The sequence below is a fragment of the Lampetra planeri genome, chromosome 45, assembly GCF_965212315.1.
Source record: "Lampetra planeri chromosome 45, kcLamPlan1.2.h2, whole genome shotgun sequence".
Lineage (NCBI taxonomy): Eukaryota > Metazoa > Chordata > Hyperoartia > Petromyzontiformes > Petromyzontidae > Lampetra > Lampetra planeri.
Window position 1 is genome coordinate 5990467 of NC_136151.1, and position 26050 is coordinate 6016516.

General features: G+C 46.2%; 1 protein-coding gene across 1 annotated transcript; it reads left to right on the forward strand.

The window, feature by feature from the left end:
* Positions 1 to 336: 336 nt before the first annotated feature.
* Positions 337 to 26050, forward strand: LOC144733084 (E3 ubiquitin-protein ligase TRIM11-like). Its single transcript, XM_078614822.1, has 6 exons — positions 337 to 988; positions 7606 to 7701; positions 13249 to 13482; positions 14365 to 14387; positions 15133 to 15233; positions 25353 to 26050. The coding sequence occupies exons 1-6, from the start codon at positions 413 to 415 to the stop codon at positions 25901 to 25903; spliced, it is 1581 nt and encodes a 526-aa protein (XP_078470948.1). The 5' UTR covers positions 337 to 412; the 3' UTR covers positions 25904 to 26050.

The window sequence follows — 26050 nt, forward strand, 5'->3', positions numbered from 1 at the left end:
TAGCCGGTCAATCAGCCTGTGGGACAAACCATTATCGCTGTGTCCCGGGTTGCTGCTGCTGGGTTTTGTTTGTACAAATAGTATCACTTGAGACCGGTCAAATCTACGTATGTATGTATGTTGAACTTCTTCCACACCAACCGTGCTAATCGGAAGTGCAGGAGAAGGACAACAAACTAAACACAAAAATCAGTTTTAGCTAACACAGTGCGTGACTGTAACTACACGTCTACACATGTGAGCCCAGCCGCCGTGTGGAATATTCCAGGGCGTGTCTCGAGGTATTTATAACTTAACTGCAGGTGAAGTCAAGTTCATTTCCTTGTTCGTCTCCGCTGTGTGAGCTGCTGCTGCTGCGATCGCTCCTCCGTGTGCCGCGGCGAGCGACTGAGTCCGAGTGAAGCCATGGGCCATGGCGAGCACGTCTCCCAGTGATTGTGTAGACAGCGAACTGAGCTGCCCCATCTGCCTGTGCACGTTTGACTGCCCCTCCACGCTGAGCTGCGGACACTCGTTCTGCCTCCGGTGTCTGGACGGTGCCTGGGAGAGAGCGAGAAGTTTCAGCTGCCCGCAGTGCCGAGCGGCCTTCCCTGAGCGACCCCAGCTGAAGAGGAACGTGGCGCTCGCCAACCTGGTGGAGCAGCACAGAGTTGGAGAGAAGATGGCCTCCCCTGTTCTGTGTGACGTTTGTAATGACAGGAAGACTCCCGCAGTGAAGACCTGCCTGAAATGTGAGATGTCATACTGTGTGATACACGTAAAACCTCACGTGGAGAATCTCGGGTTGAAGGGCCACGACCTTGTAGCTCCCATTGTGAATCTGGAGGAACGAAGATGCAAGAAACATGGAGACCCTTACAGGTTCTTCTGCAAGCAGGAAGTTGCAGACGCTGCACACGAGAGGCTCGTGTGCAGGGACTGCACCATCGCAGGAGACCACATAGGACATCGGGTCATCACACTCAAGGATGAACACGAGACAAGGAAGGTGAGGCCCTCATGGAGTGAGAGCCACTCGGGTGCAGACAAACGATACCACAACAAGAGCCGATTAAAGCTGTCATTGTGCATAATGACATGGGATGTAAAGCATCAGTGTTACTGGGAATAATGTAAAAATATCATGAAACAAATATCACCGTGGGTTCATTCTCTCTCCATGGTCATTTGCCTTTTTCAAAGGTTTTATTTAACTTCACTTGTGTTTGTCGTGGACAAATCTTGCAATCAAAAGTTAGTCTACTTCCTGTTGTCCAATCAATTCAATTTTGCACACGTACTCAGATCCGGAGACAATGCATGCCTGTATGAAAATCGGCACCAATTCATCAATTAATTGCCTCCGTTCAAGCCATTACAATTTTTGCTTGGACGGCGTATTAATTATATATTTATGTGAGGTAAAAAACGCCGCGGTCCCTAAACTGTCGAATCGCCTTGCACAAAAAGCAGGCGCCGCGTGTCTCAGGCGCACCTGCTCTGTGTGAACGAGTTACGGCCACCATCACGCCACACAAAAAAAAGAAGTATTGTACTTTGAAGATTCCTCTATTAAATAACCTATTATTTCAAGTAAGCGTTTATGTGGGAGCAGGCGTCGCATCATTGACATACTTGTCGACGGTGAGTTAAACGAAGTTGTGAAAAAAACTCCTTAAAACTCTTTTTTTTAAACAACGTTTGTATTTAAAAGTGCACTAAAAAGTAAAAAAGGAGATTAAACTTCATTCCTCTATTTGTATATCCTGGTCAAATATTGTAATAAAAATGTTGTCCAGTTCCCGTTCTGCAATCGATCCCAAATTTTGCACACATTCAGACCCAGAGACAATGCATGCCTGAATAAAAATCGGAATCAATTACTTGCCTCGTTTAAAGCAATTAATATTTTGTATGCAAGCCTTATTCGACGAGTGCTTTGCAAACAGGTTTTGTGGAAAAAAATATATTAATACCAACGTACGAGTCCAGAGTTGTTTGTATGTCGTGGTCAAATCTCATCAAAATGACGGCCAGTTCCCATTGTCCAATCGATCCTAAATTTTGCACACGCACTCAGATCCAAACACAATGCATGCCTGAATAAAATTATCCATCAATTAATGAATTACTTGGCTCGTTTAAAGCTATACATTTTTTATATGAAAGTCTTTTCGACGAGTCGAGGATCAGCTGCATATAGGCAAACAGCGCTGAATGAATTGTTTGGACAAATACGTTCAATAGGACCACCAACATACTTCGGGACATTCAGTTGCAATGATTGTAATTGGCTTGATATGCACAAGGCACTCTTAATAGCTGATGAAAGACCTGCCACACAACGATTGATCGAACAGTATCCTGTCATAGTCACTCGATACTTCATGATTCGATTAAACGCACTTATGAGAATCTTGACAAATAATCATGAAGTGTTTGGTGGTCGCTTGAAGGATTACTGGTGGCGAATCGAGTTTCTAAATCATGTAAGTCCACATCTACACATGCTGGTGTGGATAGAAAATTATCCCTTATTCAATACACCCGATAGAATCTCTCAAATTGATTCAGTGTGCACAGCAAAAAAGCCGGACGAGAGTTCTGAGCTATTCGAGCTTCTGAAAAAGTGTCTGGTTCACCATCATATAAACACATGCAAGAATAATTATGACGAATGGCGTGCCACTTCAAATTTCTATGACAAGTTTGTGCTGAAACCCGCATCGTCTCTGAAACATCTGATGACTTCATTAGCAATGGTGGTTGCATATGTTTGCTTAAGCAATGATACTAAGACCGATGGATTAACAATTACAATCCTACACTACTCAACCTCTGGAAAGGAAATATGGACATCCATCCATGCGGATCAAATGAGTCAATCGCGTACTACATTGCTAAATACATTGAAAAATCTTAACCTACAGAGCTTTCCCCAGGAATCAGGCAAGCAATACAGCAAATTCGACGTGATCAAAATGTGTCGCACAAATTGTTCAAGATCTGCATGAGAATAATGAAGGAGTGACAGGTTTCAGCTAGTGAATGTGTATTCCGATTATGTCATCTCAACCTTCTAGCGAGTTCAAGAAAATGTGTCTTCCTCAATACTCGAAACCCGAGCAGCGATACAGAGTGTTGAGGTTCAATGAACAAGGCCAGGCATCTGGATATTGCGCCAACATCTTTGAACGATACGAAAAGCGTCCTTTGCAATATCAAGATATGTACTTGTTAGAGTTTGCAATGTAGTTTGAACCACATTACGCTAAAATACAAGACGATCCTCAAGTTAATATCGATGAGGATGCATATGAAGAGGTACACATCTCTGCAAGAGGAAGCTAGATTATCACACTCACTGATAGAGCAAAAATACTAACAAAAAATTTTCCAGTTGTTGCTAGAGTGCCATACTTTGTGCTTGCAACAGATCATGAAAATGATTATAGCCTTCTGGTTCAATACAAACCATACAGAAGTGAACAAGAGCTATTTCAAGGATTTGAGACTGCAAATGAAGCTTTTCTGGCAAACGAACAACAGCTAAGACAGATGAGTGAGCATATGCAAGTGCATCGTGAATGTGACAGACAACTCGAGAATGCATGCAATCAAGTTCATGCACTCAACATTCTCGAACAAGCTGTATCTGTTGAAATGGAAGCTGAAAAAGAAGAGGTGCCAGATGTGCCAATAGATGAAGAACAATTACAATCGGCATGTAGAGTCGGACAACAGGAAATGTTTAGAATGGTCACAGAAATAATTAACAAGCAATTGCATGAAGACCCTGAGAGTGAAGACTCTCCTGAACGCTTAAGAGTCTTCATCACTAGTGGAGCTGGAGTGGGCAAAACATTCCTACTTAAATTGTTGCAAAATCAAATCAATCGTTGTTTTACAAAGAAAGCTGTAGTAGTCTGTGCGTTAACTGGAGTCGCTACGTGCCTTATCGGTGGCTCAACTATGCATTCCACATTGAAATTGCCTGTTCAAAGAGATGGTCGAAGCGCTACCATGTCACCATTAACCGGACATAACTTAAAAATCATGCGAATACAATGGAAGGATGTTGAATGCATAATCATCGATGAAATATCAATGGTCTCATATCAGATACTATGCATGATTGATATGCGTCTTCGACAGCTGAAGAATAAGAATGATCGATTCTTCGATGGTATGAATGTCCTGCTCTTTGGCGATTTGATGCAGCTTCTTCCAGTTAGACCGAATAAGACCACTGTCACTCCAATATATGATCAGCCAGAACATCTACAACCAGCCACTCATCTACGGAGATTATTTACACTGCGAGATGAAATAAAATATGAGACAGCAGGGTGAAAATACGTTCATCAATGTATTGAATGCACTGCGAGTTGGAGAAATGAAAGCTGAGCATTTCGCAGTATTACAAAGCAGACGTCTTCAAGAACCATTTGGACAGTTTGCCATAAAGCTCTGCGAATCTATCCAACGAATAATCAAGTGAATGCTCATAATGAAGCAGTGCTTTAATACTTCAGAGCTCTTAACACCTCTATGTACAGAATAACAGCACAAGATCAATTACTGGATGCCACGAGAAATGTTGAAAATATCCAAATGAACACAATCATTTTTCGATTTAAAGCTTTCGTGACTGCAGGGATTCGTCTTCTTGGTTCTTTCGGTAAAGTCACGTAGAAGGGAAGTAATAAAATAATAAAAATAAAACATAATAAAATAATTATCACGACGTTTCGGCTACAACGCAGAATAATACATAGTGTTATTTTAAAATGTATAAGGTATAGGGTGGTTTATAGCAATACAGTATATAATTTAATGTTGGGTTTATCTATGGCAGTATATAGTACGGTGTATGCTCGTGTGATGTAAGAGAATAAAGTTTAGATGGAAGCATATTATATAATTTTTACGACGTAGAATTGTAATGTATTACTTGCTGTGAGTAACTCAGCTTATTGTAGAGTATAGTAAGTATACTGATGGTGCTATGCAGTTTATACTTTAGTTTTTTATGTAGTTTATACTTTAGTTTTCTACGTGGTTGTTTAGTAACTGCAGCTACATACTATTAACATTCCTTTCCTTTGTTAATGCTACTCCCTGCACCCTCCCTTGGTGCTGCTGATCCTGCATAATGCATGGGCATAATATGACTTTGAAACCCCCCCGCCCACCTCCTACGCATTTCCCATGAATATGCTAAATTCCTCTTCATATGCACATTCTTTTTGTTAAGGCGCTCTTCTTGCACCTCCAACCCAGCGTATATATAAGCTCCTAGCTTGGTAGTGTCTCATTCTTCACCTGAAGACGGCTGCTTGCGTTGTAGCCGAAACGTCGTGATAATTATTTTATTATGTTTTATTTTTATTATTTTATTACTTCCCTTCTACGTGACTTTACCGAAAGAACCAAGAAGATGAACACAATCATTCCAAACGACATAAATAAGACTGGAGGCTTGCCACGTGTATGTATAATATTTATAGGAGCCAAAGTCATGTTAAGATCCAACATTGATGCTCTAAAGGACTTGTAACTGGTGTAATTGGATATATCACAAAAATCACTTGGCCTATTCCTAGTCGTGCACAATTGCACAAGTTGAAATAGACTTTGGCAAGGACGACACACACGAAATTAAGCCCAAATCAGTTCAGTTCCCTGCTAATCGTGGCTATGGTACAGCTGAACGAAGAATGCTGCCACTAATTCTATCATGGGCATCGACAGTGCACAAAATGCAAGGATGTACAGTGCATCATGCAGTCGTGTACTTGGGATCAAAGCTCTTCGAAGCAGGTCAGGCATATGTTGCCTTAAGTCGTGTTTGCTCGCTGGATGGACTTCAAATTGAAGATTTGGACAACTGAAAACTGACCGGAAACACACCATGCAATAATGAAGCGTGAGCAGAAATTAATAGAATGAAATTGTCTTTGTGTTTCAACCGAGAAGATGGATTCTGGCTTAGCAATCATTGGAAGGATGTGATAAACCATTTCGGGTCTTAATTGATTGTGTTCACGCTTACAGTGACTTTCAGACCGCATTCAATTCTTCCTCTCTCTCCCCCCTCCTCCGTTCCGAGCATAGTTGGACTCGTCCGTCTGAACAACCGCTAGTTGCTGTCCGTGGTGCTACCGTTAGGAAAAAAACGCCACTTTTGTTCAAAATTTATTGCTGTGGTTTTCACACCTGATGATGAATGCTTGTGTTGCAATCGAAAAGTCGTGAGAATTTTATTGTTTAATTTTTATTATTTTATTATTTCCCTTCTATGTGACTTTACCGAAAGAACCAAGAATAGGAATGCCTGCAGTCACGAAAGCTTTAAATCGAAATTTCTAATAATATAGCGCGGATATCTCTATCTACTATTAACAATGTCATGATGCTACATAGTTGCTTGAGATGGCTGTATGTGTTAGTAGTACGTTTGGAATCATATAACCAATTCCATGCTAAAATTCTAGTATTTAGGTTGTGAAGAGTTGGAAACAAGTATAATATGAACTATCTTCTAGCATTCCTTTGTCAACTGAAGTCTCACAATATGAAGGGAGTGGTATCTGCTTTGACAATAACAAGGTGAGCTATAAGGTCCGAGGCAATGTAGACTATGCATGATATGGAATATCGCGTATCAATAATAAAAAGGCTAGTATGAAATTATAATAGAAAGTTCACCATTCATCTGCAAATCTTGACGAGCAATTTTTACTTATCAAAAGTTAGAACTTAACAACATAAGTAATTGAAGCAATTGAAACACACATGTCCACTTGATTATCATAGGGAAATAAAAAAATGCATAAATAATAGATACAATATTTACAATTTCAAACACTTGACAAATATCTTCGAAATATATTTTTTACAAATCTACTATGCTTTTATTATATTAGGGGATACCCAAAGATATATTTTATTATCTATATCCAGATATTAAATGTACATGTCATTTATGCACTTCTCTTCCCTTCCACTAATATACTGTCACCAAGAACAGAAGTTGCCATTGGAAGGTGAGAAAAAAACAATGGGTTTTGGTATGCTTTTAATCACTTTTCAGTCAACTACACTTGAAAAAACAGTTCAACACGGATACGAGCAGAAAGAGCTAGTAATACAGATTTAGTTATTATACTCAAAACACTTGCAAGTGTTCTACACTTCATGGCAAACTTAAATGATATTTTGCCTTCTACTACTAATGATTGACTATAATTTTGGCATACATTGTATCACACAAATAAACTTTGATCAAAATCCTAAATTTTAAAGCAGCTCATTATGCATAAAAAATATTCAAGGAGTGCCCCACGGTTTTATGTTTTAGTTACAAATGTCCAAAAATATTCCGATCAGCTGGTGATGGCTGAAAGAAAATAATTTGTTACTTTTTAGTGCACTTTAAAATAAAACCGTTGTCTTAAAAAAAAATTAAGGAGTTTATCTTATTTTCAGTCAGTCTGGGCTGACTGCCTGACCGCTTCTGGTGGGCATAATAGAGCGATCACTAAGGAGGGCTCCATGCGGAGTGAGGCTGAGAGGGGGCCGCTCAGGGATAGGAGTCTCCTCTGGTGCCTTCGTCTTTTGCAGAGTGGAGTCGTTGAGGAGACCCGAGCGGTGGAGGAGAAGAGGGGGGAGGCGGAGGCATTCGTGGGACGGATGAAGGCCACTCGCAAGGACGTGCAGGTGCCACGCATGGGCTCTGTGACCCTGTGACCTCCACCCTGCGTGGAGTCTGTGACTCCCTGTGAGGACAACTCCATAGATTCAAGTTAACTTTGCTAGTCTTGAGTCAATGTGTAGTAACTATGCAGGATATCTAATTATTATGGCTATAGTTGCTTGAAATGCAACTAAAAATGCTAATTTATATAAAAACATTCATATATTGTGTGACTGCAAAGCATTTCACAGGATAACTCGAATGACTTGCAATGGGTGAGATAAAAAACTAAACTTTTTATTTTACCAGCTAAGGCCCACTGAGCTATTAGCTCTTTTTCAGAAGCGACCTGGCTACAAATGATAGCTCAATGAAGCGGTTTATCATCCATCATGTGAAAATGTATAGCAGCCAAATACTCTAAATGCATGTTGATTCTAAATGTGGAGGAAAACCGGAAGACCTGGAGGGGATCAAGAGACATGCAAACTCCAAAAATACAGGCATCAGGGCTTGGATCGGGATCGAACCCACGACCTCCTGTTTACCAGGCAAGGTAGTTAACATCTTGCCACTATAGCGCCCTATAAAATAAAACGATATGGAGCAACACTTGTATTAAATAAAAAAAACAAGGAATTAACGAAACAAATAAAGATTTGGATAAAAATATGAAATCAGCAGTTAAATTTGACAAACACCAGATGCGACCTGAAGAGATATGCCTGATCAACTTGTTGGATGAAATTGTGCAAGTCGCAGATTAGAGAAAGCGTCACCAACCTTTTTGCAGCTTCTTCACTCGTCAAGATGGGCTCTGATTCTGCCACAATGTGACCAGTCTGTTCAAGCTTATCAGAATCGCCTGTAACCAGAATGAGTGGCGACTCTTCATTAACAGCTCATCCAGGAGCCTCAAAGCCGTGCTGCTCCAAGTACCCGTCTCTTCCCCTGGCTCACTCGGTGCACATCAAAGCGGATTACAACAGCATCAAGACCTTGCTGGACGCCTTGAAGTATGATGAGTAGGGCTGGGAGGTCATCGGAGACTTCAAAATGGTGGCATTCCTGATGCGTCTCCAAGGCGGTTTTACCAAGTTTCCCTGCTATCTTTGCCTTTGGGACAGCAAGGACACCAAGGCGCACTACCACAGGCGGGACTGGCCACAGTGGACCGAGTTCTCTGTGGGGAGGAACAACGTCAAGTGGGAGCCACTGGTGGACCCTTCAGAAGGTGCTGATGCCACCACTGCACATCAAATTGGGCCTTATGAAACAATTTGTCAGAGCTGTTGATAAGGAGTCGGCAGCCTTCAAGTACCTTCAAGACTTCTTCCCTAAGCTGTCTAAGACAAAGGTCAAAGCCGGTGTCTTCGTCGGACCACAGATAAAGAAGATCCCGGAGTGCAATGAATTCCCCAAGAAGCTCACTAGTAAGGATAATGCAGCTTGGAACAAATTAATCGCAGTGGTTCGGGGCTTCCTGGACAATCACAAGGCTGAAAACTTTGTGGAGCTGGTTGAGACTCTGGTAAAAAACTACAGCACCATGGGCTGTAGGATGTCCCTCAAAGTCCATATCTTTGATGCTCATCTTGATAAATTCAAGGAGAACATGGGAGCGTACTCGGAGGAACAAGGCGAGTGCTTCCACCAGGATATACTGGACTTTGAACGCCGCTACCATGGACAGTATAATGAGAACATGATGGGAGACTACATTTGGGGGCTGATTCGTGAAAGCGATTTACAGTATAATCGTAAATCTCGAAAAACTTCTCACTTCTAAATCTTTAGTAGTATTTTTTGTATTACTTTAGTATAAATACATGTTAATTTTTATTCATATGTTGTTGTTTTCTTACTTTATGTGAACAAAAAGACACAAATTCACCCGTTTTCTCATTGAAAATAGGTAATTTTCTAAATATCACTGTCCTGGTCACAAAAGCATAGTTTATGGGGAATAATAGCCATTTTCTATACTTTTTAGGCATAAGTAATTACTAAATAATACTTACTACCCAGGAACAAAAATTGTGTTACATAGTGTTATAAAAGCCCATCGTTCCGTTTGTCTGTCCATTTGTTTGTCAACAAAATTATAAGAGCCTTACAGAAGGCCTAAATAAAAATATAGTTGATCTAAAAGGTTTCCAAAAATTGTCCACCCCCCCTCCAAAAATAAGTTTACCCCCCCGCCACACAATTTTTATTTGTAGGCATATATACCTACACACCCTACATAAATAGTCAGTAGTATCTAGTGACTCTGCAGTGGTATCTATTGACTCTATTGTAGTATCTGATTCTATAGCAGTATCTAACTATAGAAGTATATTTTGACTCTCTACAGTAGTACCTACTGACTCCATAGTAGTATCTACTGACTCTATAGTGATATCTGACTCTATAGTACTGTCTACTGACTATAGAGGTATCGACTGACTCTATTGTAGTATCTGACTCTACAGTAGTATACAGTAGTATCGACTGACTCTACAGTAGTATCTACTGACTCTACAGTAGCATCTACTGAATCCATAGTAGTATCTACTGATTCTACAGTAGTATCTACTGAATCCACAGTAGTATCTACTGACTCCATAGTAGTATCTACTGACTCTATAGTGGTATCTGACTCTATAGTACTGTCTACTGACTATAGAGGTATCTACTGACTCTATTGTAGTATCTGACTCTATAGTAGTGTCTACCGACTCTATAATAGTATCTACTGACTATACAGTGGTAACTAAAACTCTATAGTAAAAACTGTACACATGGAGGGGGGGGGGGGGTGGAGGTGCAAAACGCCGAAAAGCCCTCTGAGCTAAAAAAATGTTTTTTTAGCCCGTCCTGCAGCAGTAATTGTGTGCTCTCTTGCTGGTCTCCATGCATGCTGTTCAGGATTTTCCTCAGCCAACTGGGACCACTGACCCGGTCCTAGCGCCCAATCGTTACACCCCTTTATCAGCTCCCGTCCGTCCGTCGCACGCCCAACCCACATAAGGTGATGGATTGCATGTGTGTCGTGTGGGGGCCGAGAGTATGAGGTGCCGCGACTTGCCTGAGCCTGTCGCGGAGTCGATGGTGGTCGCCAGTCCTGAGCCCGAGGTCCTGCGTTGCCGCGACAGGGAGCCCGGCAGCCAGAGGAGACCTGGCCCCACAGGCCACAGTTGTAACAGACCACCGATGAGCCGTCCGAGGGCGGGGTCCCCCGTTCGGGGCGGCGCATGTCCTCGCATGGTTGACTGCTGCTTGATCGCCAGCCACCCGTCGAGGCAGACGCAAAGGCCCGCGCAGAATGCTGGTCCTCCTCGGAGTCGCCGGTGTCAATGGCACAGGCGGCGATGGTTGCATCCCGCTGCAGCAGGAGGTGCACGTGAATACTTCGCGCAGCTCGCAGGGAGGAGAAGTCGTCATCGTCAGGCGCTGGGAGGACGACACGGAGCTCACGACCTAGGCGCAGCAGCTTCTGCAGGACGAGGGAGTCGATGCCTTCCTGGTCCATGCGCGGGTATTTGGCCCGCGCCAGGGCCAGCAGCGCGCTGCGGTAGGCCAGGGCCGACTCCATGGTGGTCCAGGTCCGAATGTCTAAACGGTGACAGGTGTCAGACGGTGGACCATAAATGGCCTGTATGTGCCGAAAGGCACCTTGTAAAGTGGAGTGTTCCTGCAGCGGCAGCGTGATGAATGACGCCAAGGCGTCATTGTCCAGCAAGGCCGGGAGGGCACGGAGCGCCTCTGCCTCCGACCACCCGGTCATCTCCCTGTGGGAGTCGAACCCACGCTGGACCGCAGCCCAGTCGCCACTGGCAGCTGAAAATACTTGTAGCGGCAGCAAGCGTTGCTGTACGGGCTGCAGCTGGCCGGCTAAGAGCTCCGCGGCCCCCGCTGCTGATGATGTCGCAGCAAGATGGAGGCCACGGGCAGCGGTCGCACTGGTGATGACGAGGCGGCCACAGATTGGTCGCCGCCCAACCCAGATGTGACGTCAGGTCCGGCTTTTATACACCTCTCCGGTGTGTCATCCTCTGTTTACGCCCCCTTGAGTTCCAGGAGGGTGGGGGTCCCGGGGGATCCCAGGACACCCCGCAGCCCCCTCCTGTTGGGAGGGGCCCCGGGAGATCCTGGAACACCCCGTAGCCCCCTCCCTCCCGGGCTGTGGATCGTAACAGCTTTTCCCGCCAGTTCGCGGTACCCCCCTGATGGGCATTGTCCGCCATTGCGAATTAGTGCAGCCCATCCACAGCGCTACACACGCGCGTACACGATCCGACGCTACATATGGAGTGCCTGGCTCTGCACGTCTAAGCACCTCCCCCTGATCTATGTACTCTCTAACCGTAAGCTGATCTCTCTCACACTCATTAACTCTCTCCCAGAAAACAATAAAACACAATTATTAATGTCCACTGTCAATTTGTACACAACGTTCGTCACAACAGTGAATGCAGGAACCACTATGAAGCAAAAACAATGTATAAGTCATGCAGATTTAAAACCTGTTTTATTGCATTTAAGTTCGTATGAATGTATCATGTATTCGTGATTGAGTATCGGTGTCGTACATGTTAATGGTAAGGATAATTACCTAATTGCGTCTACATTTTACGTCTTCAACTCTATTGCTATACGCTTGTTATTTTTGTTGTCACCTGCATAGATTTCCAATGTAACGCAAATGCTGCTTTGAAAGAGGGCACCAAGTCACCTGATGGTATTAATAATTGACACAAAATAACCATGTTATGGAGAATATTAATACAAACGGATAAGCAGACATTACATCTTCATATATCTGTCTCTACGTAAAAATGATGCATGTAAGAAACTTAAAAAATCCCATCAGCCCCACTAACTGAGAGTACATGCATTAAGAAGTATTGATTCAGTACAGGAAACTAGAGAGGTTCATGCATCATATAATTTTGCATCTGATTAGGATCCATATGAAAATATGGTCATTGCATATCATTTTTGGCAGGTCAGCAGCATTGATTCATGCGAGCCTGACTCTGCTAATGAGACACTCCATGTCAAAACAGGTCCAGAGTTTGCTTCTACTGAAGCAATTCTGCTAAAATTATGCATTACCAAATAGCCATGGGGCTGACAGATTGTGCACAACATACTTGTATTGTTTAGGTGGAAAGACAGATCTATGAAGTAGGCGACTTGTGTGCTTATCGATTATATTAATAGTTTGCAGATAATGATCAAAACACCTGGATGAAGGCTTCCCAACATCGTGTTAATCATTGAGGCTAGTGTGGCCATACTTAGTTGCGCTGGTCAACTCCCTCCTCATTAGGGTTGACAACTTCCCAGGTTTGACTTGCACAGCTTGGGAGTTGGCTTCGGTGTTCGGGTGGTAGGAATTGATTTGTAACAGAATGTGGCCGTATTGGGTTGCTCTTCATTACGCCATACTGCACGGTTTAGATAAACCTGGGCCGACTATTAAATATGCCTTGGTTTAGTTTGTGGACCTACCTCCACTATCCCACCTGGTAATAGGGCTCTGAAAAAGTAAATTGATAGAATTCATCACACACCCTTTGCAGAATTCCATGGCCCAGACCAAGGTTCGCATCGCAGGTGAGTTCACCCGCATGAGGGCGACGCTGAATGAGGACGAGAGGGCAGCTCTGGACCGTGTGGACGTGAAGGGGCGCGAGCTGCTGTCCCGGATCGAGGAGAACATCACTCATTACGAGCGCGAGATCAACGAGCTCCAGGCAGCAGCCACACGCCTGCGCGCTCTGCAGGAGGAGAGGGACTCGCTCACGTTTCTGCAGGTAGAGCGCTTGTGGAGCCTGGGCGAGTGTCCCAGTTTGACAGAGCCCTCAGCAGTAGAGAAACTCCTGGCTAAAGGGTTAATGTATATGAACACATCTATGTGAGTTCAACAATGGTTGCCGAGCACAGGCCCCAAGACTTGGAACAAACAGTGACTGGCTACTGACAGCTTCGATAGTAGAGCAAATAAAAACGAACACACGGTTATAGGAACCTGGGAATAGAGACCAAGCAAGTATATTTCATGGACGTTTAGTGTGAGTAAATAAGAGAAATGTGGTGTCCTACAATACGGTGGTTAACCCTTTCCAATTCTCAGACATCTGCAAGTTGCAGCGTGGCTCCCATTCACCGTTGAATATTGGAACACGCTAGAATTTAGCGTAATATTTATTCAGAGAGGCATAGCGCATTGGTTTTTAAAACATTGTAGCCACCGCAGAGAACAGTAGCGACACGACCTCACTCTGCAATAGTGGGAGCCAAACTGTGCCAAATGCCCTCCTGCATAGCATTGTCGGAGCCTTGGTGCTGATAAAATGATATTATTTTAGGTCTAATGACAAACGAACACGTATCATTACACTTACAATACACGTACTGATAACAAAGGAAGTGACTAATCTACAAAGAGAGTCTGTGTGCATCTTCATCCCATAAACACATTTTGATTTTCATCAAATTGTTTCTTTTCCAAGATCTCTTTCACTACCCTCGCCATTTCCTTATTTTGGTCATCATCCCATGAATGCTCTTGCTCTGGTTCCTATTCTCATCGTGTTGTACATTAATACAATAATACACTCTGATCACTCCTGTCCATCTATGGTTAAATTTATCTTATATTATTGATCAATCTCTGTCCATTTTTTCTTTCACAGGGTCATATGAAGAAGACAGAGAGGTACCTTAGTTCACGAACACAGGCTGAGGCTGGGTTTGCTCACCATATGAATGCGTTAGTAGGAGAGGGATTTGAAGAATTCAGTAAAGAATCGGCGAGTGTTGCTGTGTCTATCTCCATGTCTGTCTCTCTCTCGAGGTCTTTGTGTGTCTCCTGTGTCCATGTCTTTGTTCCACCTCCTTTGTTGGTCTCTACTACTATTGGTTTCTGCTACTGTATATCTAACTTGTACCCTATGGTGGCACAGTCCGTTGTGTAGGATCTTTACTTTAAAATGTTTTTAGCACCTAAAGTCAAGGGGGTATTATTGCAGAGTTTAGCAACACAGTGGCTGAGCACAAGGGTTTCCGTGTCTTTTCTCTGTCTCCCCGTGTCTGTGAAAAATTATATTGTATGCTTCAATGCATCCATCTTCCTCTGTCCATAGTTGAGCAATATTTATTAAGGACCCTGTACTCGTTCTCTGCAACATTGACGCTTTTGTTTCATTGTTGCTGTGCTCACGCACCACGGATCTCCTTCATAAGATAGCCGGGCAACTAGCTAAGCGGGACAACCTTGGTACAAATCAAAATAAGCTTAATATTGAACATTACCCTGCCCACCTCCTGCAGGATTCTACCCTAAAGTGATTTTATTCTACTCATCTACCCTGTGCTGTATCAGTGCTGTGTCTGCACTGTTTGTTGTCTACGTGTTGACACGTGATAGTGTCAAGTCCTCTCTCCCTCCCCCGTGTGCTTAGGACTGAGCACCCCTCACCACCTGCTCTTCCGAGTGACTTGACTGTGGGTGACGTGAGCTGGCTGAGTGGAGTCATTGAGAAGCTCAAGCTGTCTGCACCACGTGAGTTCACATTTACACGGCCAAGACACGTATGTATGTTCAACTTATTTTCCACCGTACATAGCCAACCGTGCTAATCAGAGGTCATAAACGGACATATAGAAGGAGACAACAACAATCGCCATTCACCACTAAGTGGCGGGTACGTCACCACGGCGCTAGTGCCAGGCTATGTGCACGTTAAGGCCACGTGAAGTGTCGAACGACCGCTGGCTGACAGGAGGTCACGGGACAAACCCAGGTGCCATGGGTCAACTGACTGAAATGACTGGCCGATGCACCCCTAGTCACAAGGAGACAGACCAAAGGATAGACACACACATACAAATAAATCCAGGAAGATTTAAATTAAATATATTTGTTTTTGTAGTGACAGATGATATCATATTCATCATCATCATTTCCCCAATGAGTTAATCAAACCTGTCTCAGTGCAAGGGGGAGGACTGTGCTTTTGAAACAGCCAAGTCCAAATAGCAGGTCCCTGGGTTCAATCTCCAATTCTAACTCCTATCTAGGATAGCCAATGTCCTCAAGTGCAATGAGTCTAGCCTTAGCTTAGTCTCCAATTACTGAGCAACAAACCCAACATTCACCACTCATGACACTCAATTCACTCTCAAACAGGGGTGAGGGCATCGATATCAGTGGCGGAGGTAGAGTGTAGCTCAATAACGTAGAAAACTCAGCTTCTGTCGCACGGGAGTAATGCCATCAACATTTTCATAATCATCCATGATCTCTCCACTGCTGGATGAATGCCTCCACAAGTGATGATGTAGTTACTCCTTATCTCATTTTACATTTCTAGAGTGCCCTAGCTTAATGCTCTCACATCGTCGCTCCATCTCTCTGGCAAACACTCACCATGGGCTGCTGCTCCCTCATTAGTGTCGACCACCAGACCTCGTCCCTTCTGGCGATGTGTCCCGCCTGAGCGCTCCTCACTATCGTCACCATGGGCACATAGTCCGTAGTAGGTGTCCAATGCAAATTTCGTAATTTGTATCCATTTTCCTCTGTCTTGTGCCACATTTTTCTGGCACCTATCTCTTTTTTCATTCTGTGTTAGGTCTTGCTTTATGAGTCTGTATGAATCGCTATTGGTCTCTACGAGTCTCAAAGAGTATCTACGAGTCTCAATGAGTATCAACAGCTCTGCATATATCTCTGGATCTGTGAGTCTCTATGGATCACTAAGTCTTTGGGTCTCTACGAGTCAATCATCACTATCTATTGGCAGATAGCCTGAAGTAGGTATCCACTGCATATTCCGTAATCTGTTTCCACTTTTCTCTCTACTTTGTAGTGCCAATATGCTCAAGCAGTGACCACATCTTTCTGGCACCAATCTCTTGTGATGTCGGCATCAAGCCATTCTATAGCGCCCCTACTTTTTTTAACTTACCAAATGCTTTTATGATGCTGCCGCCGCATCGGCAACGATGCACAATCACAAATAACAAAACAGGTCAACACATTATTCAGAGCACACGTATATTTTTACACGTGAAGTGAAAAAGGGCCATTGCCCGAAACGTCCACTACTATATTTTTTATTTTAAGGCAGTCTTCTTAGTAGCTTATATTATGTTATATGATTTGCATGTGTTCCCTTATGCACGGGCTCCTCTTTCTGTCTTGTCAGTTTAATTACAAGTGTGTACTTCTCCATCCTTATCTGTGCACTTTTAAGCTTTTGTTAAATGTAATTTGTATGTATGTTGAACTTATGTTGCAACATACTGAGCCAACTGTGCTTATCGGAAAATTTGTCAGAATGTGTCAGTGTTCATGCATCTGAACAATTTATCACAATAGGTGCCACTGCACTGATTGAAAACTTTCCCTAATTAGACACACGCTCTGCTGCTTTTCATTGTCAAGTTCAAATGTCCAATAGCACCCCCACCTGCTCTCCCCCACACTCGCTCATATATAGTCAAGTTTGGCTGTTATATCACCCGTTATTACACGAGAAATGGATAAGGCATGAGGAGAGACTCTCAGTAAAATCGTGAAAATTATGATTCATTTAACATTGATGAATAAGGAATGGGCGATGTGTCCATTCCATTGTAACAGATGAGTCCATTCGTAGCTTATCTGAGGCACAATTAGCATGCATAGTGTTCAGTAATCAACCTGAGTCTCATGACCACACTTCATGAGGATTATTGCGATTTGAGGTTGTTAGATCCAGACTGATGCACCTTTGATAATTCTTAGGGTTCAGCGTTCATACGCGAAGCTCACAGAGCCAGACTCAGATAAAACTGTGTTTTAATAGACTGTATATGCATGACAGTAAATTACCACTGCCCATGTACACTACTGTATTGCTAAGACGTTAATAGATTAACCTTAAACGAGTTTAATTAACTATTAAATGAGCTCTATGAACACTACACGCGTATATTATTGAGTGACGTGCTGTTGCTATTTTGCGTGTATATGTTTAACACACAGATGCTATAGTTGTATTTCGATTTAAAGCTTTCGTGACTGCAGGGATTCATCTTCTTGGTTCTTTCGGTAAAGTCACGTAGAAGGGAAATAATAAAATAAAAATAATAAAACATAATAAAATTAAAATGCTCACGACGTTTCGACCACAACACAAGCAGCCGTCCTCAGGTGAAGAAACAGAGCTGTCGGAAAGACAGCGTCCCAATGAACACCGCCAAGCTTGGCAGCGTATATTTAAGCTGGGTCGGGGGGAGGAGAGCGCCTTGACAAAGGAGTTTACATATCAACACCGGAATTAAGCATATTGATGGAAAATGCAGATATGGGATTAGTCACTCCTTGTGGAATGTGTAGGTGGTGGGGGGTCTCAAAGTCATATTATGCTAGTGTATTATGTAGGATTAGCAGTGATAAAGGGAGGAAGTAGGATTACCAGTAATAAAGGGAGGGAAATTTTAATCAAGGACTGAATACTGAGGTACCCCCCGTGGTGAGACACTGCTTAAGCAATACATACTTCAGCTGGAATGGAACTTTCTACAAACAAACTGAGGGCACCCCAATGGGCTCCCCCCTATCTCCGGTTGTAACCAACGTTTTCATGGAGAAATTTGAGACTGACGCCATCCAGACTGCCACTCTACGCGCGACCTTATGGAAGAGGTACGTGGATGACACTTTTGTCATCTGGCCACATGGCCGGCTTGCTCTAAGTCTAAACCAATTCGTCGACCACATCAATTCCATACACCCAGCCATCAGATTCACCATGGAAGTCGAAAAAGATGGCAAGCTACCCTTTTTGGATGTCCTAATTAAAAGCAGACCTGATGGTTCAATGAGCCCATCTGTCTACAGGAAATCTACCCATATGGATGCTTACCTAAAACCGGATTCCCACCACTGTGCAAATCACTACGCAGGCAAAACGTTAATTACAATAAAATATGTAACATTATACCTATACATTAATATATAGCGCACACACAAATGAGTGTACATCACTCTTACATGGGCTCTATTAACAGCACACGTGTGCAGTGCCAGAATAAACTAGTGCAGGGCCTGTAGCATATGTTATTAAGGGGCCCTACATATAAATAAAAAACACGCATTTTTAACTTGCACAGTAAAGTAATTGCATTTTTCATTTGCTATACTACCAGATAATACGACAAATCGATAACCTTAAACACCCAGTCGTTCATAAAGTTGAAGGCAGTATAGTACTATAGCAATAGAGCAAGTGCAGAATCACTGAAGCGGAATTGACAGCTTGAAAGCATTTAGGCCCTCGAAAGTGCACGGGCCCGTAGCATTTGTAGCTACTTTTGCTACTAGGATAATATGACACTGCACACACACGAGTGTACATCACTCTTACATGGGCTCTATTAACACCACACGTGTGTGTACGATCAAGTGAGGAAGCTGTTGCTATCCTGCTTGTGAGAGTGTTTTACACACACGCGATTATGCCGAAGATTATTAGGATTTAATTATTAGTACTTGAGGCTGAGAGATCCAGACTCAGACACGTTTAAAATTCTTAGGGTTCAGTGTTACAGCCTGAAGCTTTCAGAATCGAATGAAACTTTAGTGTTTATTCGACAACCAGACCAAGGCATAATCTAAATTACTACACGGGCAACAACAAGTTAATTACAAAAGAACACGAATCAATACATACCGATACGTTGATATAGACAGAGATCCAGCGTGTAGCCTTAACAGACTGTTGGGGCAACTGCTGTAAGCGAGCTCCTATGAATGCCGGCACGGCACACGAGGGGTGGGTGGCCAGCACCACGCCCGACCGCCTTTGTCTCCCCAGTGGCGATGTTTACACACAGCAGTCATCACTACACTATCACACACACGAGTGTACATCACTACACTATCACACACACGAGTGTACATCACTACACAATCACACACACACGAGTGTACATCACTACACTATCACACACACACACACACACGAGTGTACATCACTACACTATCACACACACACACACGAGTGTACATCACTACACTATCACACACACACACACGAGTGTACATCACTACACTAACACACACAGTGTACATCATTACACTATCACACACAGTGTACATCACTACACTATCACACACACGAGTGTACATCACTACACTATCACACACACACACACACACGAGTGTACATCACTACACTATCACACACACACACGAGTGTACATCACTACACCATCACACACACACGAGTGTACATCACTACACTATCACACACACACGAATGTACATCACTACACTATCACACACAAAGTGTACATCACTACACTATCACACACACACACAGTGTACATCACTACACTATCACACACACACACACACGAGTGTACATCACTACACTATCACACACACACACACGAGTGTACATCACTACACTATCACACACACACACGAGTGTACATCACTACACTATCACACACACACTCACGAGTGTACATCACTACACTATCACACACACACGCACGTGTGCATCACTACACTATCACACACACACGAGTGTACATCAATACACTATCACACACACACGAGTGTACATCGCTACACTATCACACACACACACGAGTTTACATCACTACACTATCACACACACACACGAGTGTACATCACTACACTATCACACACACACACGAGTGTACATCACTACACTATCACACACACACGAGTGTACATCACTACACTATCACACACACACACACGAGTGTACATCACTACACTATCACACACACACGAGTGTACATCACTACACTATCACACACACGAGTGTACATCACTACACTATCACACATATACGAGTGTCCATCACTACACTATCACACACACACACGAGTGTACATCACTACACTATCACACACACGAGTGTACATCACTACACTATCACACATATACGAGTGTCCATCACTACACTATCACACACACACACGAGTGTACATCACTACACTATCACACACACACACGAGTGTCCATCACTACACTATCACACACACACACACGAGTGTCCATCACAACACTATCACACACACACGAGTGTACATCACAACACTATCACACACACACAAACGAGTGTACATCACTACAACAACCGCCACCGCCATTCGCCACTAAGTGGCGGTGACGTCACCACGACGCTTGTGCCAGGCCAAGTGCACCTTGAGGCCACGTGAAGTGTCGAACGCCTGCTGGCAGGAGGTCACGGGGCAGACCCAGGTGCCACGGGTCGACTGACCGAGATGACCGAGATGACTGGCTGATGCACCATCTGTGCCCCCTACTGTACCAACTTGCTGTGCTTTAGCCACCCGGCGCTCCGCTCGTTGTTGTGAGCGTCGCTCCTCCGCCCTCCGTTGTTGTTGTAGGGCGACTGCCTCCAACTGCCCAGTAGCGTCCTTCACGAGCCTCCTCCACTGAGGCCGATCTTGACACCGCTGGTACCAGTCATCGGCAAGTCCACTCAGCTCCACGTCCTCCTTTACCACATCACTCCATCTCTTCTCTAGCCCGTGCCGCGCCCATTTAGCCCCCTCGATCCGGCCGAACAAAAGCTGTTTAGGCATGCGGTGGCTGGGCATGCGGGCTACATGACCCAGCCAACGCAGCCTTGCCTGCCGGAGGAGCTCACTGATGGGACTTTGCCCAGATCTTTCAAGGACTTGTGAGCTTCTCACACAATCCAGCCTGGTTAAACCCAGGATGGATCGTAGGCAGGCCAGCCTAAATGTTTCCAACCGGCGAAGATGCTCCATTAGGGGGGGTCCACGTTTTGCAAGCGTAGAGAAGGGAGGAAATGACCGTAGCCGAGAAGACCTGAAGCTTCGTGCGGAGCGACAGACCAGGTAGCTTCCACACAGCGTTACGCAACCGATGAAAAGATATTGCCGCCCGACTGATTCGGAGTGAGACCTCTGCTGATAAACTGGAGCCGGTCATAAGCACACTGCCCAGATATGGGAAACTCTCCACTCTCTCCACAACTGCCCCATCACCGATTGGGAGTTGTGGGGGTGGAGTGTCCGATGGTACAAAATACCCAGGCAGGTGCTTAGTTTTGGTGGGGCTGATGGTAAGGCCCCACCTCTTAGTGGCACGCTCTAGTCTCAGCAGCAGCGTCTCCAACTCCTCTTCTGAATGAGCAGCTATTACCAAATCATCGGCATACATAACGTGGTTGACCAATAGGGAGCCATGCCTTGATCGCACCCGGGCGTCGATCAGCCTCCCATTATATCTGTACCAAATGGAAATTCCCCCGGTACAGCTATTGAAGGCTTCACGAACTACGCAGTCGAAATATATGTTACATAATGTGGGAGCCAGAGGACATCCCTGTCGCACCCCAAGGTGTACAGGGAAAGGCTCCGACTCCCGGCCACGTAGTTTTACCCGGGCCCGTTCACCATCATGAAGGTCCTTAATGATCGTGAGCAGAGGGTCAGGGACTCCGAAAGCACGAAGAACAACCCAGAGCCCAGTCCTACTGATGGTATCATAGGCCTTGACCAGGTCAATAAAGCAGAGATGTAGGTCTTTTTGGAATTCCCTACACCTCTGCTGTAGCAGACGGACAGAAAATATGGCATTTGTGCAGGACCGCCCTTTCCTGAAACCGCATTGGGGCTCCGCAAGCCTCTTCTCAGCGTGCCTAGCAAGGCGATGTTGAATAATCCTTGCCAGGACCTTACCCGGCACACTGAGGAGTGAGATGCCCCTGTAGTTGTCACAGTCGGTACGGTCCCCCTTCTTAAAGAGGGGGACCACCAGGGCATCCTTCCAGTCCTGCGGAACCCATCCAGTGGTCCAGACTGTTGTTATGATGTCATATAGGGCAGTCTGTGCACAAACGCCACCCTCCCTCAGCATTTCGCTTGGGAGATCATCTCTGCCCGGTGCCTTTCCTGGTCTCAGACTCCGGATCGCCCTCAGTACTTCCTCAACAGCTGGCACCTCAGCCAGCCACTCACAGGGGGTGACCTCTTCCAATATTTGAGGCACCGCAGCCTCAGCAGGGATATCCCCACTTTGTGCCATGATGTTTTCCTGGCTGAGAGATTTTCCCTCCCCCAGGACCTCACAGAAATGCTCAGCAAATCTGCAAACCTGTTCCTGGGGGTCGGAGATTGGATCACCGTTTTTTCCTCTAATGATGGTAATAGGTGTGGCGCTGCAGGTTACTTTTTTGATGGCGTTAAATAGTGATTTGTGATCGCGGGCCACTGAGGCAGACTCCATCTCCTCAGCAACCCGCGACCACCACCCATGCTTACAGCGCCTTACGGCTCTCAGAACCTCCGAGCGAAGGCTGCGGTAAACCTCCTCATTCTCTGACGTGGGATGCTGTATGCGATGAGAGTGGGCCTGTCGCTTTTTCTCAATTAACCTGAACACCTCCTCTGTCAGCCAGGGTTTCTGGGGAGGTCTGGACCGCGTACCCAAAGCAGCCATTGCAGCTGCATGAGTCACAGTCTTAAACCTCGCCCATTTACCCTCGACATCAGGTGGAGTGGGGGACGATGCCAACCATAGCTGCAAGCGATGATGAAATTCTCGCTTGCAACTTTCATCAGCTAACTGAGACAGTGTGCATCACTACACTATCACACACACACATGAGTGTACTTCACTACACTATCACACACACACACGAGTGTACATCACTACACTATCACACACACACGAGTGTACATCACTACACTATCACACACACACAAGTGTACATCACTACACTCTCACACACACACACGAGTGTACATCACTACACTATCACACACACACACGAGTGTACATCACTACACTATCACACACACACAAGTGTACATCACTACACTATCACACACACACAAGTGTACATCACTACACTATCACACACACACACAAGTGTACATCACTACACTGTCAATCACACACACGAGTGTATATCACTACACTATCACACACACGAGTGTACATCACTACACTATCACACGAGTGAGCAGCTGGTGCGGTGTGTAAACGTCACCACAGGGGAGACAAAGGCGGCCGGGCGTGGTGTTGGCCAACCCCAGCCACCTCGTGTGCCGTGTCGGCCTTCACAGCCACTCACCAAAAGCACTTGCTGCTACTTTTGTGAAAGGTTATACGGGAGATCGTTGTGTTTGTTGTACACACACGGACGCTACGGCGTGTTGATATCCACGCTGCTGATGCTGCTGCGATTCACTGCACCACCTCCTGGCACCTCGCAAAGCCCCGCAGGGGCTGGGCCTGGGCAGGGCTCGCACGGGCAGCCACCACCACCACTCTGCCTAGCAGGTGCTACAGGCTGCGGGGCCACGTGGTGGGGCAGTTACCACCCTGCCTAGCAGGTGCTACAGGCTGCGGGGCCACGTGGCGGGGCAGCCACCACCCTGCCTAGCAGGTGCTACAGGCTGTGGGGCCACGTGGCGGGGCAGCCACCACCCTGCCTAGCAGGTGCTACAGGCTGCGGGGCCACGTGGTGGGGCAGTCAACACCCTGCCTAGCAGGTGCTACAGGCTGCGGGGCAGCAGATGGCGGGGCAGCAGATGGCGGGGCAGCAGATGGCGGGGCAGCAGATGGCGGGGCAGCAGATGGCGGGGCAGCAGATGGCGGGGCAGCAGATGGCGGGGCAGCAGATGGCGGGGCAGCAGATGGCGGGGCAGCAGATGGCGGGGCAGCAGATGGCGGGGCAGCAGATGGCGGGGCAGCAGATGGCGGGGCAGCAGATGGCGGGGCAGCAGATGGCGGGGCAGCAGATGGCGGGGCAGCAGATGGCGGGGCAGCAGATGGCGGGGCAGCAGATGGCGGGGCAGCAGATGGCGGGGCAGCAGATGGCGGGGCAGCAGATGGCGGGGCAGCAGATGGCGGGGCAGCAGATGGCGGGGCAGCAGATGGCGGGGCAGCAGATGGCGGGGCAGCAGATGGCGGGGCAGCAGATGGCGGGGCAGCAGATGGCGGGGCAGCAGATGGCGGGGCAGCAGATGGCGGGGCAGCAGATGGCGGGGCAGCAGATGGCGGGGCAGCAGATGGCGGGGCAGCAGATGGCGGGGCAGCAGATGGCGGGGCAGCAGATGGCGGGGCAGCAGATGGCGGGGCAGCAGATGGCGGGGCAGCAGATGGCGGGGCAGCAGATGGCGGGGCAGCAGATGGCGGGGCAGCAGATGGCGGGGCAGCAGATGGCGGGGCAGCAGATGGCGGGGCAGCAGATGGCGGGGCAGCAGATGGCGGGGCAGCAGATGGCGGGGCAGCAGATGGCGGGGCAGCAGATGGCGGGGCAGCAGATGGCGGGGCAGACAAACGCACCGCTGTACTGTACTTCTGTGCTCTCGCCAGCTGCGCCGCCTGACTTCGCCAACGCGCGGTGACCGGCGTGGTGAAGTATGGTCAAATATCCCCCTCGACCCGCACGGTGTAGGGAGGCCCTCATCCAGCAGCGGATTGACAAAGTGCCCGTTACATGTCATCACACCGATAGCTACGCATTACAACGTTGCATAACAATGCTCATTATGAATTGCTCTACTGTAGTGTACGTGCGTGTTAGTGCACGAGTGCTATTGTTATAGTGGTGCTGTTGTTACACGGCTACTGTGATTATCGTTACTGCAGACGGACGCTCACCGACTGTGGACCCAAACTCGGCCTACAACAACCTCCAGATTTCCTCGGACCTCAGGACGGTGACGTGGACCGCTGTCTCCCAGGGTCGCCCCGATCACCCACACCGCTTTGATGGCTGTCTACAAGCCCTGTGCTCCGAGAGCTTCTCGTCGGGTCAGCACTACTGGGAGGTGGACGTGGGGGGTGCGGCGGGGAGCTGTGAGGTTGGAGTCGCGTACGGGACGATCGCACGGAAAGGGAGTGGTGACGAGTGCAGCCTGGGACTGAACGACTCATCCTGGGTTTTATATACATATAACAACAGCTGCTACGTGCGTCATGGTGGTGTATCGACCTCGGTGCCGGTGAGGGATCCTCCCCGGAGAGTCGGGTGTCACCTGCACTGGGAGGCGGGGCTGCTGTCGTTTTACAGCGCCGACTCCATGGAGCTGCTGCACTCCGTCCACCACTCGTTTAGTCAACCACTCTACCCCGCACTGAGTGTGTGGGGTGATGATGGTGACTCAGTGAGGATTCTGGATCTGAGTCGTGCGTCCTGAGAGCACGGAGTGTGAACAGCGCAGAGAAACGGGCACAACGCACAGACTCACGCACACAAAAACAAAGATCCCCTGTGTAGCCTTAACAGATTTGGGGCAAGTGCTGTTAGCGAGCACCTATGGGACCATCTATAAATGACGTCACGC